This window comes from Barbus barbus (genome assembly GCF_936440315.1).
Source record: "Barbus barbus genome assembly, chromosome: 27".
Taxonomy (NCBI): Eukaryota; Metazoa; Chordata; class Actinopteri; order Cypriniformes; family Cyprinidae; genus Barbus; species Barbus barbus.
The window spans coordinates 20215278-20230902 of record NC_136755.1 but is presented as its reverse complement, the minus strand read 5'-3'; the positions used below and the strand labels follow the sequence as shown (position 1 = coordinate 20230902).

At 37.7% G+C, this 15625-nt stretch overlaps 1 protein-coding gene across 1 annotated transcript; it reads left to right on the top strand.

Annotated features, from left to right (window-relative positions):
- The first annotated feature begins 7655 nt into the window (after nucleotides 1-7655).
- Nucleotides 7656-13638, top strand: nfe2l3 (nfe2 like bZIP transcription factor 3). The gene is made up of 4 exons (XM_079380411.1): nucleotides 7656-8543; nucleotides 9553-9663; nucleotides 10312-10398; nucleotides 10695-13638. The coding sequence occupies exons 1-4, from the start codon at nucleotides 8034-8036 to the stop codon at nucleotides 11889-11891; spliced, it is 1905 nt and encodes a 634-aa protein (XP_079236537.1). The 5' UTR covers nucleotides 7656-8033; the 3' UTR covers nucleotides 11892-13638.
- The last annotated feature ends 1987 nt before the right edge of the window (nucleotides 13639-15625 follow it).

The window sequence follows — 15625 nt, the reverse complement described above, 5'->3', positions numbered from 1 at the left end:
ATATAATTGTATATCTTATAATAATAGCCTAATAATAATAATAATAATACATTTGTGTCCTTTTTAAATCGCTTAAATTATTATAGTATTGCTTTGTGTTGGTTGCCACTATTTTACTTTGTTGTATGCAACATTATTTTATTGTCTTCTATTATTACAGTATAACTTTTCTTATAGCAATAATTGCTTGATTTTAGACTGATATAAAATAGGCTATAAATTATAAAAGTATAATATATATATTATAAAATGATAAGTACACACGGATTCAAATATGTAGGCCTACTAATACATCGAAGTTTTGCAAGTTTAAACAGGCAAAACTGGGTGGGTTTTTCGGACAATATTAAAAAACTGAATGAAATATAAATAATTACGTATAAGCTACGCACAGTAGGCTATTTTATTTTATTTTTCTATCAAGTTTATTATGGATTGTTTGATATACATATGTTGATGATGGTGTTAACGGTCTTGAAATAGATGTAAATTATGTGTACTAGAGAGTATAAATTATATAATCTTGTTTAGGCAATGTATGTTCTTCTTTCCACAGGTATCTCATTGGAAACGACTTCAATTTGGCCTCTCCATTCATTTGCGATTCCACACAACCTCGAGGAGTCAAGCAAGTTCGTGCGCATGCCCAGTAGATCATCTGTGACGGCGTAATCCTGTAACCTATCCTAGAGCTCTCTCTCTCTCTCTCTCTCTCTCTCACCCTGCGTCCCATATACTATCCACCCTATCTGCCCTAAATATTATTGAAAATTACTAATATCACAAAGAATTTAGGATGGATAGTATATGCACTTTGGGACGCAGGCTCAAAGTTTTATTTTAAAAGCAAATCATTAAAGTATTTGGCGTTAAATATTTGTTTTATACGTCCATATAATTTGCACCTCCATCCATGAGAAAATTTACATTTATTATTTATTCTAAGCAGAAATTCTTTAGTCAACAAAATATAAATTTGTAAAATGAGTTAGGCTATATATAAGCTAATTTATTTATAATTGTAATATAATTTAATTTATAATCTGGCACATTTGAAAGTTGTGCTTGTGGAGGTAGAAGGGAGAGGGATTATGGCTCCTCCCCATTTTCTCTTTAAATGAGTGAGTTCACTGAAATGCCAAACAACGAACACGATTACTTTGGATGCTGTAACACACCTAATGATTCTGTCCTTTCACTGACAAGACCAGACTCAAGATGAAGTTTCTAAAGGATAATACCGTGCTGAACATTGTTAGGGGATGCTAAAAGCTGTCCGGACTGTGAAAGATCGTGCCATGGAATATGAACCGTGTAAAACTTTGCAAGAAGTATTTTTCCATTTTCAGTTGGATGGATTTAAAAATATGATGGATTTAAAAATATCCTGGGTTGAGGTCTTTAATTACAATATTAAAATTAGTATAATTATTGTTGTTGCTGCTCTTGTTTTCGTTATCCTCTTTATGGTTATCTTATAGAAATAAAAGGTTGAAAATACAACTGTTGAAATAGGCTACATAGAATACCAAACACATGGTCATAGACTGTGACTGTAGATCATTGTGTCTGCATGTAATTGTATTTAGTAATTTAAAATATCACAGAATGGCATCCACAATAAAACATTTGGAGTGATAACAGACACTATAAAAACCTTAGATAGGCTACATTATAACATGCATTGCGAATCATTCACCTCCTCCTCTGGGCAATATCCTCAGTTGGATGACCTAATAATCACTATTCAGAAACGTTCATAGAAACTTATAAAATAGTGTGCAATTGCTTTTTAAAACAGTAGAGGGCGACGAAGGTTCAACTTGCTTTTGCTTAGGCGATTTAGCTTGATTTTTTTTCCTCCTGAAAGAGTTAACGTTATTTCTTGTTAATATTTTTCAGACCAATCATACACCTGTGATATGTTTTGAAGTATGTATGGGACAAACTGTGCTACCCACGTTTTTAATGTAAAAATGTCAACTTTTTGATTTATTGAACTGTCTCTGTGTTGTTTGGAAATTAGTAATGAAAACAATGATAGATAGATAGATAGATAGATAGATAGATAGATAGATAGATAGATAGATAGATAGATAGATAGATAGATAGATAGATAGATAGATAGATAGATAGATAGATAGATAGATAGATAGATAGATAGATAGGGTGAAGTCAGCTAAAAGGGGCCACGTTTTGGTAAATGACTTATAATACCATCAAATAAGCTATGCATGAGATCTAATGATATTCTTATAAATTAGCATGGGTCTCTTAAATATATTTATTTTTTTTTAAATGTGAAAAAGTATAAAAGCTTTAAAATGATAAGAGTTAGAGTATCAGCAGGTACCTTCTTGAGCCACGGCACAACATTCAGGTAAAATGGGCCAGCTGTTCAGTTAAAATGGGCCAATATAAAAAGAGTAATTATTATTTTTAATGTATTATTATTTCCAGTAAATTGACACTATTGTCTTTAGTGTGCCATAGCAACACCATAAATGTATTTCATTAAACAGAAAGTTGCAATTAAAAATGAACTGATCATGTTGTAAAGAAAAACGCTGGGTTGTTTTTTCAACCCAAACGCTGGGTTGAGGCCGCTGGGTAGGACGTTGGGTTGTTTTAACCCAGTTTTGGATTGAAAATTGGTCTTGAACATAACCCACGGCGCTGGGTTGGGAACGCGGACGTGAAAGAGAGCACGCACGTCACGTTGACGTCGGACGACACCAGCGCGAGAAGCCGCCATTTTCTCCGCCTGAAAGAAGCTAGAAGCGAGTGAAAGACGTTATGGTAAGTAAAGATTAAAAATGTAAAGTCATAATTCATAGTTTATGTCCGGGAGTATTTTGAGGTTTCATGGAAGGCGAAAATAGTCCGAAAAGAGCTTATATTGAAAAATACGCGGACGCGGTTTTCGCCTCAGAAACGGTCTTAACGGCCTTTTTTTACTGAACGGAAGAGATACTTTTAATATAACGTCCGTGAGTGGCTTATGTCATATTTACATACGATTTTACATTATCTGCACCTTTCGAGGTGTTAATAGACTGTTATTAACACATTTACATGTTAATTCGTTATCTTATTTTTCGCGGTTAAACTGAATGTACGTTAGTTTCCTAAAGGAAACGGCGTTATGTAATACAGACTATCTTCATTATTTTGAGGCTGATGAAGTGATAATTGTTACAAGTAATGTTTTTCATGTAATATTTCAGACTTGTTGAGCTTGTGTGTTAATGCCCGCGCCGGGAGTTAACGACACCGAGGCCTGCTCGTGTGAGGACGCGATATTCTCAACTTCTTCTAGTGATGTTACGTTCGTGAACGAATCGTTCTTTTTGAACGAATCTTTTAGGTGAACGAATCATTCTCGTTCACGTAATCCATTGACTCATATTTCTCGTTCACTGAAATTCCTCCCTCCACCGCAGCGCGCCGCTATTGCGCGCATGCGTAGCTCTGGACCGTTTCATCTGTCAAAGAATGACTAAACCTCGAGCCAATAGCCTTCGAGTATGATACGAGGACGGAGCATGTGATTTGTTGAATCTAGTGAACGAATACGCCCTTCATTGAGTTGCTTTGAGTTTGAAAGAGTCAAATGAACTGTTACATACATACATCTCGTCTCATTATTACGTTCGTCATTCGAACAACTGGTTCTTTGTTTTATTTTTTTATATTATTGTTTTATTTATTATTATTATTTTTTTTTTATCATTTTGTTTTATTTATTTATATTATTGTTGTTTTATGTTTGAACAGTTACATACTTTTAACTAAAAAAATATTTCATTATGTTAGTCATGTCATGCACTTTTGTTTGTTTAAAAACTGTGAAACATAAAAAAATATGGCAGTATTGATTATTTGCGTCACGTCATCCCATCTCATTTGCGTCACGTGACTCACGTCAGCAAATAGCATTTCAGCTCGGGTTTAGAAGGGGCATGTAATTGGTTGGATCGAACGAACGAATATAATAGCATCATTGACCGAGATGGCTCTGTTTTGAGTCTGAACGAGAGAGAGATCTCCCGTTCGTGAACGAATTGAACGAACTGGTAGCTATACCCAGTTCGTTGACCGGGTAGGTCGGCCATTCTGTCAATCTAGTTCATCAATCAGCAGAAAGCGAATGCAAAGCACAGGTATCCGTACTGTGCACGCTTGTTTATATTCATATTTTACATACAGAATAACTCCTCGTTTAACATAATCTCAGATTTGAACGTGTAAATCTCTGCCTAAACAATTAAATGTTAACTAGCCTAGTATGCAAACAAATAAAAAAACACTTGTGCTTTGGTCATCCGAAAAGAGTGTAATTTAAAAGATAAAAAGAGTAATGACTTTGATCACTTATTTAGACTTATTTTATTCATTTAATGAGAAGGGCACACTTTTTAATGAAGCCAAATCGGTTTTTATTTTGTAACAAGTAAATACGTTAGTTGAACAACACATTTTGCCGCACATGCTGACGTATTTGTGTAATATGGAAAAATGGTCACTGAACGAATTAGTGAACGAATCTGAACGAATCATTTTGGTGAACGAACGAGAAATGAACGAGTCTCTGGAAAGAATCAAAATTTCCACCACTAACTTCTTCAGAAGAGAGGGGAAGATAAGGCAAGTAAACTTCATAATCCTATGTTATCAACTTTTTTTTTTTTTAACTAAGAGTAAAATAATGTTTGTTTGTTTTTTGTATATGTTGAAAGCCAGAGGCAAAATTCTTTTGAGATTGATGCAAGTTATTTTTTAGAAAATAAATGTTTCTGTTGTCTCCTGCCTGTTTATTTCACATTTGGATGCAACAACAGTGTGTTTACGTGTTCATATTTTATGTAAACATTGATGTCTGTGTTTTTCATTGCAGAACTCAAACCAACTTTGGAGATGTCTGATTTGGAGAGTCATCATTCTTGGTCTTCCTTTCTTAAAGGAATAGTTCACACAAAAAAATAATTTACTTGCCCTCATGTCATTCCAAACCTATAAGACTTTTGTCTGTCTTTACAACACGAATATATTTTTAATTTTCTCATAATTTTTTGTTAATCCATTGACAGTCTAGATAATCTGTATTTTCAAGATTCATAAATAGTTATTGTTGAAGTAATCCATTCCAATATTTATATATAAATAAACCTTAAATTATATGATAGCGAATGTCGGTTCAGAAGACAATATTGGTCTCCCAGACTTGCAATGGAGGACAAAGCTTAAGAGAATATTAAATATATTTATTTGTGTTCCAAAAATTAGCAGAGTTTGTATGGGTCTGGAACAACATGGGGGAGAGGAAATTATGACCATTTTCATTTTTTGGTGAACTAACCCTTTAAAGAGCAGCCCTCCACGTACATGGAAGATTGTGAAGTATGTGAATGTCATGTCTGTTTTAATGTTTCAGTAAAGAAGTAGCTTTCTGAAAGCAATATATTTATTTAAACAATATTTCATGCCCTCACACTAGTGCTGCCACTATAGCATTCTAGAGCGCTGTGGTAGACAGACATTAAACAACCACACAAAGCAGATGAAATTATAAAACAGACTATTTACCTATCCTTACTGATGTGGATGCACTTCTATCTGAAAATGGATAGTTTAATTAAATGTTTTCTTTTTTCAAATGTTTTTCTCTTTTTAGGCCACTGATGGAGAACAGGCGGTGACTGGGATGAATGCTGGTCAAAGAGGAGAATATTTCCCCCAAACTGATGCAACAGTGGTATTAAAGGAGGACGCTGCCCTGGATGTTGTAAAAGATGTCACATGCTGTGCTGATGGGGCTTCTTCATGACTACATCAATTATGCTAAAGAGATCATGAAAATTGACAGTGATGCATGATCTGTATTCATGGACTATGAAACAAACTGTAAGTGTATAATTTGTAGAAACAAAATGTTAAATGTGTTTAGTAGAAGTGGAGTTTACATGCTGTCATTCATACACATGCTCGCATTCTTTCACACACATGCATCTGTTGAATGTTATAATATCAGTGTTAATGTTGTGGTTTATTTGTGTAATGTTGTACCAGAATAGTTTGTAAAGGACTTAACTATTAACTAATTGTACAATTATTGTATAATAGTGTTTTTGTATATTTTTATGTAATATATAAAATTTACCAAAAAAGTCCAATTTGATACGAAGTTATATTCAATAAATGTTAAATGCTTCATTTATAAACTCTGTAGCTGTTAATGCCATACTGCCATCTGCATTTCTTCTTACATGCATGTTACTTTTTGACAGTTTTCTCTTGTTTTTAATAAATATTTACCTTTTGAAAGTCATTCTTTGTGTGAGTTTAAAATGAACAAGATTTGTAGGTTTAATTTGGGATCATTTTAGCCTAGCAAAGTAATTTTAAACCATAAAAAAGCAACCCAGCATGCTGGGTTAAACATAATAACCCAACTTGCTGGGTTAAAATAACCCAGCGCTGGGTTCGTCCCTTTTTGACCCAGCGCTGGGTTGCCAAATAACCCAAATTGGGTTGTTTTTAACCCAGCAGTTTTTAGAGTGTGTGTGTTTCTGTGCATTGGTGTCTTTTGTGTGCATGTATGTGCGTATGCTTGTATTTTTTAAATATTTAAGATTTTGTATGGATACTACAGTAGGCCTATAAACCTATTTTCACCCTCAATTTCTGTGTAAAAGTGTGTGTGTATGCAGCCCATTTTACTGGCATCTTCCTTTCTTTCCCTTTCACTTCTCGTCTCTCTGTTTCCTTTCTTTGCTTGTCCTCCTGCCATACTGTCTTCAATGCAATTTTTTTTTTTTAAAGACTTAAGATTTTGTATGGATACATATCTAGGCCTATAAACCTATTTTCACCCTCAATTTCTGTCTAAAAGTGTGTGTGTGTATGCAGCCCATTTTAGCTTAACCAGTCATTTCTACCTAAAATGACCTTCTTCACAAAAGGTGTTTTTTTTTTAAGTTTCTTTTATAAATTTGCTTTACCGTTATGGTGTAGTGTAGATTTCTGTGGGGGGGGAATTAAAATAAAGCAGTTTAACATAAGGCAGCAACATCACAAAACGTGAAGAAAATGAAGGGGTATAAATACTTCCACAAGGTACTGCAGACAGACAGAGAGATGCCAGATAGAGAGAGATAGATAGATAGATAGATAGATAGATAGATAGATAGATAGATAGATAGATAGATAGATAGATAGATAGATAGATAGATCATGTAAGTTTGGTAATGAATCACCAGTCATGATCCCCTCGTGTCTGTGGTTCATGGACATCATGATAGATGACAGCACCAGCCATGACAGTCATCTACAGTTGAAAGCAGCCTACTTGAAGAGTGCAGCGGGTTAGTAAGTCAAAACAAAAGAGGGAGAAGCTGTATGTTTTGACAGATTTAAGCAAAAAAATAAATTTCGTTCTTAATACAAGAATATATATGTCATTAATAGGACCAAGAACGGGAGAGAAAAAAAGCCCAGTTCACTTTAATATTTCGTCCTAGAGCGGAAAGACTAAAAAGGAAGTTAGCAAAGCATACTCGCTTGTGATTGGCTCTTTAAACGAATGACAACAGAAATGGTCCAATCAGAGCTTGTTGCGAAGGTAATTCCGTCGCATGAGTGGGATTTTATGAATTATGCAAATTTGAGCAGTTGTTCCCCTCCTCGGATGAGAGGCTAGATTCAGGATAGCCGAGGAGTTTTGTTGTTCTTAAGAAAACATCAAAGTTTTTTGTCATTGCTACGGAATATATCAGACGAGAATGACTCGTTTTGCTTTGCGTGATTAGATGGCGGCGCTGCGTCTCTGAAGGATGTTATAAGCCAGGAAGTTATGAAAAGCCGGTAGTGTTTAAGTGCAGCAAACAGTTTCGCCGGTCGGGGCTGCTCTTTGTCTGACACAGACAGTAGTCAACGCGTGCTCTTTTGTTTGGGGTTTTGTCTTTGTTTAACTGCAAACGGGCGATTTTTGTTCTCGTTTAGGCCTCCCGAGGTTGAAATATTTGCTTTGAAACATGCACCACATGAAGAAATATTTCACCGAGGGACTCATTCAGTTTACGATTCTGCTGAGTTTGATAGGAGTTCGCGTGGATGTCGACACCTATCTGAGCGGCTACTTCTCGCCGTTGATAGAAACAGACGGAGGGCCGAGCTCGGCTTTCATACAGACCCCGTTTCACCACTACCGGGACACCGCAGCGGGCCATCAAGTGCATCCGAAATGTCCCGAGCTGGACTATTTTTTCACCAGCCGCAGGCTCTTGAATGAAGTGCGTGCTCTCGGGTCCCCGGCCCGCTTCCCCACGCGTGTCAGCGCATGGCTGGTGCACCTGGTGCCTGATGATGGCTCTGATGCAGGTGATGCACACGACCTGTCAGGGGACCCTGGTGACGAGGAGATAAATGCCGAAAATCACCGGGAAGAAGATGATCACAGGGCTGGAGAGGGCTTCGGTCTGTCAGTTTCTCAGGACTGCACTGTTTCCAGGCCTTGCTGTGCAGCTGGAGAACTTTCTAAAGAGGTAACTTAACAATACAGTGCTGTATTACACACTTCCCATGCTTTTACAGTTTTATTATGTTGCGTTCTCTACTGGCGTGTCCCATGAAGCCCCATATGACCTGCTTTAGGTTTTTCCGAGTTAGCCAGTTAGCTTCACGGCAAGCAGTATTTTGCACTCGTGAGTAACGTAATTGAAGCCGAAAGCGAAACAATAACCGACACCTCAAACAAATTAGTTTGTTAACGTTACATATAAAAGAAATGTGGTCAAATTAGATCTACCTAGTTGAATTGATAGCTATTGATCTTTAGGATGTGATTTTATGTGTCCATTTACGTTGACTTTCAGCAACCTTACAGCAATTAATTTTTGGCTTGGAAATAAAAGTCGTGTTTATGAGGTAACTTATATGTTCACTTGTTAGTTTGAAGGTCGGTAACCAGATGTACAGGTGTCAGTCAGGTGTGTTGGGCAAACTTAAAATTGAAATGATAGTTTTAACGCCAAAACCGCCAAATACCATTCATCAACATACACGTGTTACCAAATAAATATCTTTGGATATCTACTGAACTTTCCTTCATTTTTTTTCGTTTGTTTTGTAATAGTCTGTCTGAGGGAGGAGTGGTAAATTATCCTTTGGTCCACCCCAATCCTGCCCTTACTTGATCATGTCTTGACAGAGCTCAACCTAGTTTTTGAACTTCATTAAGTCATGTATTATCCCTAGAGTTATGCAAATATGTCTTGATTTTCTTTATCTACTACAGGTGCAAGCAAAAAAGTTCTTTCAATGAGTAGCAGAGTATTATTAGTCTTAAGCAGTCTTAAACAGCAGAGTATTATTAGTCTTAAACAGGTGCACTATAGTTTGTGGATTTAAAAAAAAAAACTCTTATGGAATTGCTCTTGAGTGCACTTTTCTAAGAACAGATTTTGATTCACAGCTTTACTTTGTTAACAAGGTTAAAGCCTCCTAAGGCAAGCCATTTTAATCCTTAATTTGCACATCCCAATTTCTTTCCAGGAAACTTTACTAGACCAAGTGAATGAGGAGGTGAAAAACGAGAGAGGGCAGGAGGAAACCAGACCTGCTACGCTGAACCAGCTGACTCAGAGTTCTGCATTAGAGCAGGAGGTAAACAAACTAACTTCAATACCTGCCTAACAAGAACGGTGTGTATATCGGGTTTAAAGTAATGTTAATGTTAATCAATCAAACTTGCATGACATTACATAACAGTAATTTAGTTAATATTTTACTCAACCAGCTCTGTAAATGAATGAGAACAGTTACATTTGATTGTTAGTTATGGTTCTGGTAATTCAACTCCATATGAACTGTAGTGTTAAAGGGATAGTTTGCCCAAAAATAAAAATTGTCAATTTACTTGCCCTCATGGCATTCATTTTCAAAACACAAATGCACATATGGAAACCTGAGAGATTTCTGTCCCTCGACTGATGATCCACAGAACTTTGACACGTCAAAATGTTCATTAACATTTTGTAAACGCAATCCATGTAAATCAAGCAGTTTTATTCAAGTCTTCTTGAAAAAGAGACATGATCACTTTATATGGAAAACAAATTTCGCTTAGGCTTTTATTGACACACAAATGTTGATTAACACACATTCTTTGAGCTTATCAAATATTGTAAACATGGAAACTCAACTGTACTTGCTTGATGCAACATGAGTGTAAATGAGAACTTTAATTTTTGGGTGAACCATCCCTTTAAATATTTGGACTGTTTATTAATACATTTTTGCATCTCCTTACAGGATTTGCTGGGTAGTAGTACCCTTCCTCCACCTCTTTCTGGGCTTGACCTTCCTCCACGGTGGCAAGATTTCCTCTCTGAATTTGATGTAAGTAGTTTCTGTGGAAGACTCATCCTCCATTAGGATTAAAGGAATCAATACAGCGATACAATTATACATTTGGCAGATTGTTTTTATCCAAAATGACTTCTATTCAAGGTACACGTTTTGTCAGATTTTAGTTCTTGCTTTCCCTGTGAATCGAACCCTTGACCTTGGCATTGCTAGTGTTATGAGTAATCACATTATGCAACAAAAGATATCAATGTACAATAAAGAATACTTGCATAACTTGCATAAGAACTAAATATATTTGTGTTTTCACAAATATTTTTCTTTTCTAGCTACAGGATTTTGACTCCATGGTCCCCCAACGCATGTCAGACTTAGAAGCTGAACTTCCTAATCCCATCAGCTATGACGTAAGCCTTCAAGATGCAATGGTAGCCAGAGGAGATTCAGCTAATAGCAGGCCTTCCCGAACACCCCTCTTCCGTCTTGAGTCCACAAACTCTTCTCACTCAGACCCGTCTCAGAGCTCAGCTGGGGCACTTCCTTCATCGCTCTTCTCTTTGTCTGGGAACAGCTCTCGTAATGAAACCTCCCCTTCGCAGATGGGAGGCTATCTAGATGAAGCTGTTTTTGACCACATCAATATGTTGGATCTAGATAATCTCGGTACGATCGACCCTCAGATGCTGGATGGAATGCAAGGGGACATGGACACTCCATGGCCTGAGGATTCCGACTCTGGCCTGTCTTTGGAGAGCAGTTCAAGGAGCCCCGCATCCCCATCTACATCATCCGATTCATTTTGCGAGGATGAAGGTGGAGCTACAGGCTATAGCAGTGAAGTGGAGTCTCTTTCGTCAAAAGGCGGAGCTTGTGCGGCCGCTTACCGTGATTGGTCGCCTGTAAACCTTGTAGAAAACATCTGGCACGATCACACCTATTCAACCCCACAGGTGCAAAATTCTACACCATCTAACTGGTTCACAGCAATCAAACAGGAAGCGATGAGCGAAGACGAGGCTGAACCAGAAGAGATGAATCGCGACGAACGTCGGGTGCAGGCATTGGGTCTTCCGTTTTCAGCCTTTCAGATTGTCAACATGCCTGTAGAAAACTTCCTGGAGCTGCTGGACAGCCAGAATATGTCAGGATCAGAAGTCACGCTCTTGCGCGACGTGCGCAGACGAGGTAAAAACAAGCTTGCCGCACAGAATTGTCGCAAGAGGAAGCTGGACGCGATCCTGACCCTGCAGGGTGAGGTCGAGGACTTGTCGGTGCAGAGGGACTCTCTCCAGCGCCAGAGATCCCACACAGCCAAAGCACTTTCTGCTGCTGCAGAGCGGTTCGAAACGCTCTCGCGGACTGTGTTGAATCAACTTCGGGATGAATATGGACATCCTCTGAACCCCGAGCACTACACACTGCACTGCAGTGCTAATGGACGGGTGATGGTTCAGCCTCGCACAAACACAGCGTCAAGGACAATAAGTAGCAAGACGGTGAAAAGAAAGAAGGACAAGAAACCCTAAAGACTTTTTGAGTGTGTGTGTGTGCATGCGTGTTTGTGTTAACATACAAATATTTCTCTGTTTTCTGAAAGGTGAGTTTTTACGCTTGAGATAAGACATTGTGGAGCATTTCTGGCTCCACTTTATTCCTAAAAGCCATTCGCAACTCAAGTGGAGGGCAAAAAGACTGTAATAAATACTACACTTGGAGCATGAGAGAAGCCTTGTTTATTTGCAGGAGAGAATGTACTGAAGACACTGGACATTGTGTATAGTAAGAGTGTGTATAAAGAGTATTTCTAAAGAGCACATTTGAAAATTTAAATTCATATTACTTTTTTTTTACTGAGTAAAGTTTTTTTTTTTTGCATATGGTCACTGGAGGACCATGTTAAAAAGTGTGATCACTATTTCTTGCCAGAATGAGCTTAAAAGGGCTTTTGGCGTTTTCTCACTCTCATTTTGATACTAGTTTTTTTTTCGGGGGGGGGGGGGGATATTTCGAAAAATGCCCATATGATGAAAATCAATGAGGACCAATGTTTGTTGTTGTCTCTTTTTTTTTTTTTTGCTTACAAGGTTTGGATCGACATGAGGGTGAGTAAAATATTTGGGTAAACTATCCCTCTAATATGAGGAACCCCACAGAAATGACCTTAATTTAAACTATTTGCAGACATTAGAATCAATCACAACTTTGCATTAAGCAGTTACCTTCATAACCGTATGTACGTTTTTCCTCACCATTGAGAAATAAAATCATTTATAAAATGATTTTGGATCTATGACAAACAGTGATCACTCTGTTTAACCTTTTCCTGTAAATTTACATTTGCATTTTACATTTATGCACTTGCTTAACAAGAACAATTATAATGCATTCTGGTAGCTTTTATAAAGGGGTTACAAGTTTGAATTTGTTTTCCGTTTGGTTTTCCTTTGGGTTGTTTTTTTTGCAAGGAAATTAAATATACCTTTAGAAGTAATCATCTTTGACGTGAAGTCACAGTAAAAACAACAAATAAAGTGGAAGTAATTAAACAAAAAATATGGAATTGGTGAGTTTTGTTCTACCTCACAGCACAGCACGATTTGGAAAAGGCAAATACTGCATTGGTTTAATGACAAATTAATTAGTGAATTGGTGTGTTAAGTAAAACAGGGCCCAAACAAATGAACCTCTCAAATGAACCTGTTTATTTCTTTTATTGGCAGAGTGGTTTGATTTGTGTTTGTGAGTAGGAGCTGCTTGTCTTTTTTTGTTTTTTAAATTTTTCTATTTTGTGTGTTTTTGAGCAATTATTTGTGTGTGTGTGTAAGGGTTTGGAATACATTCATTTTAAACAGGGATGTTCAAAATCTGTCTCTTTTATATCTTTTAAAATGAATAAAGGAGGACAAAGTAATTGAGTTTTTATTGGATTATTTTTGTTTTATGGTTCCCATTTCACAAACCATGTTTTAGTAACCCATTCCGTGCTATGCTGCACTTGACAAAACCTCAAAGCAAACATCCAATCTGCAGACAAAATAATTGTAACCATAAAATCCTTGCTGCATCATATTTGTTTTGAGTTAATGTTTTTGTATATATTTGAAATCCAGAATGAAAATCTGATTTAAACTTGTAAATAAAATTAGAATTTTCAAAATTTTGAAACAAAATATAATTATTTTACATGACATTAGTTTAAAACCGAATCTGCACAATTTTTTAGTCACTGATCTTTGTTGAAAACTTGTCTCAGACTGTTGGGCCCCTCTGTGCAAAAAAAATAAAATAAATGTTGGGATGTTTTTTTTTATTATTTGAATAAAATGAAAACTAAAAGACTTTCAAATCACATGAGCCAATATTTTGTTCCCAATAGAACATAGAGAACATAAATGTTTAAACAGAGAAATTTTACACTTTTATCCACTAAATGAGCTCATTTAAAATTTGATGCCTGCTACAGGTCTCAAAAAAGTTGGCACGGGGGACAACAAAGGGCTGAAAACATTTACATTTAGTCATTTGGCAGACGCTTTTATCCAAAGCGACTTACAATTGGGGAATACAAAAAGCGATTCATCTTGAAGAGGCAATCAGACAGAAGAAGTGTAAAGTAAAGTCGTGACGTATTGTCAAGTATGGTGACCCATACTCGAAATTGGTGCTCTGCGTTTAACCCATCCAAGTGCACACACACACAGCAGTGAGTAGTGAACAAATGCACACACACACCGTGAACACACACCCGGAGCAGTGGGCAGCCATGCTGCAGCGCCCGGGGAGCAGTTGGGGGTTCGGTGCCTTGCTCAAGGGCAGCTCAGTCGTGGTATTGAGGGTGGAGAGAGCGCTGGACATTCACTCCCCCCACCTACAATCCCTGCCGGCCAGGGACTCGAACCCGCAACCTTTCGATTACGAGTCCGACTCTCTAACCATTAGGCCACGACTTCCCCGTGCTCGTAACACCAAGTCTCAGTCATTGTTCAAATAAGTACAAGCTAGTAAGGGAGGGAGAGAACGATAGAGGGAAAGAGTAATTTTTTTTTTTTTTTTTTTTAGTTTAGGATGAAGTCATGTACTGCCGAAAGAGATGAGTTTTCAGTTGTTGCTTGAAGATTGACAGGGATCCAGCATTTCGGATAGGGGTGGGAAGATTATTCCACCAGCCAGGAATGGTGAACGAGAATGTCCTGGAGAGTGATTTTGAGCCTCTCTGTGAGTACCACAAGGTGTCGCTCACTAGCAGATCTCAGACTTCTGGAGGGGATGTATAGGTTCGTAATAGTGAGTGGAAGTAGGAGGGTGGTGAGCCTGTGGTAGTTCTGTATGCAAGCATCAGTGTCTTGAACTTGATGCGAGCTGCCACTGGTAGCCAGTGCAAGGAGATGAAGAGAGGTGTAACGTGCTCTTTTGGGGTCGTTGAAGATCAGTCGTACCGCTGAATTCTGAATCATTTGTAGAGGTTTGATTGTGCTTGATGGCAGACCAGCCAGAAGAGCATTGCAGTAGTCCAGTCTAGAAACGACAAGGGCCTGGACAAGAAGTTGTGCAGCATTCTTTGTCAGAAAGGAAGGGCCTGATCTTTCTGATGTTGTGTAGTGCAAACCTGCAGGATCGAGCAGTTTTTGCAATGTAAAAGCAAGCAAGAAAAATTTAAAACATTTAGCTGGGAGAACATCTAGCAACTAATTAAGTTAATTGACATCAGGTCTGTAACATGATTAGCTATAAAAGGGATGTCTTAGAGAGGCAGAGTCTCTCAGAAGTAAAGATGGGCAGAGGCTCTCCAATCTGTGAAAGAGTGCGTAAAAAGATTGTGGAATACTTTAAAAACAACGTTCCTCAATGTCAAATTGCAAAGGCTTCACAAATCTCATCATCTACAGTGCATACCATCATCAAAAGATTCAGAGAAACTGGAGAAATCTCTGTGCGTAAGGGACAAGGCCGAAGACGTTTGTTGGATGCCCGTGGTCTTCGGGCCCTCAGAAGACACTGCATCACTCATCGGCATGATTCTGTCATTGACATTACTAAATAGGCCCAGGAATACTTCCAGAAACCACTGTCGGTAAACACAATCTGCCGTGCCATCTGCAGATGCCAACTAAAGCTCTATCATGCTAAAAGGAAGTCATTTGTGAACATGGTCCAGAAGCGACGTTGTGTCCTGTGGGCCAAGGCTCATTTAAAATGGACCGTTTCAAAGTGGAAAAGTGTTCTGTGGTCAGACGAGTCCAAATTTGACATTCTTGTTGGA

Excerpts from the sequence above, each read along its gene's own strand:
- nfe2l3 (XM_079380411.1), top strand. The coding sequence starts at position 8,034 with ATGCACCACATGAAGAAATATTTCACCGAGGGACTCATTCAGTTTACG. Across the intron at positions 9,664-10,311 it reads GTTCTGCATTAGAGCAGGAG|GATTTGCTGGGTAGTAGTAC; the intron begins GTAAACAAACTA and ends ATCTCCTTACAG. Across the intron at positions 10,399-10,694 it reads ATTTCCTCTCTGAATTTGAT|CTACAGGATTTTGACTCCAT; the intron begins GTAAGTAGTTTC and ends TTTCTTTTCTAG.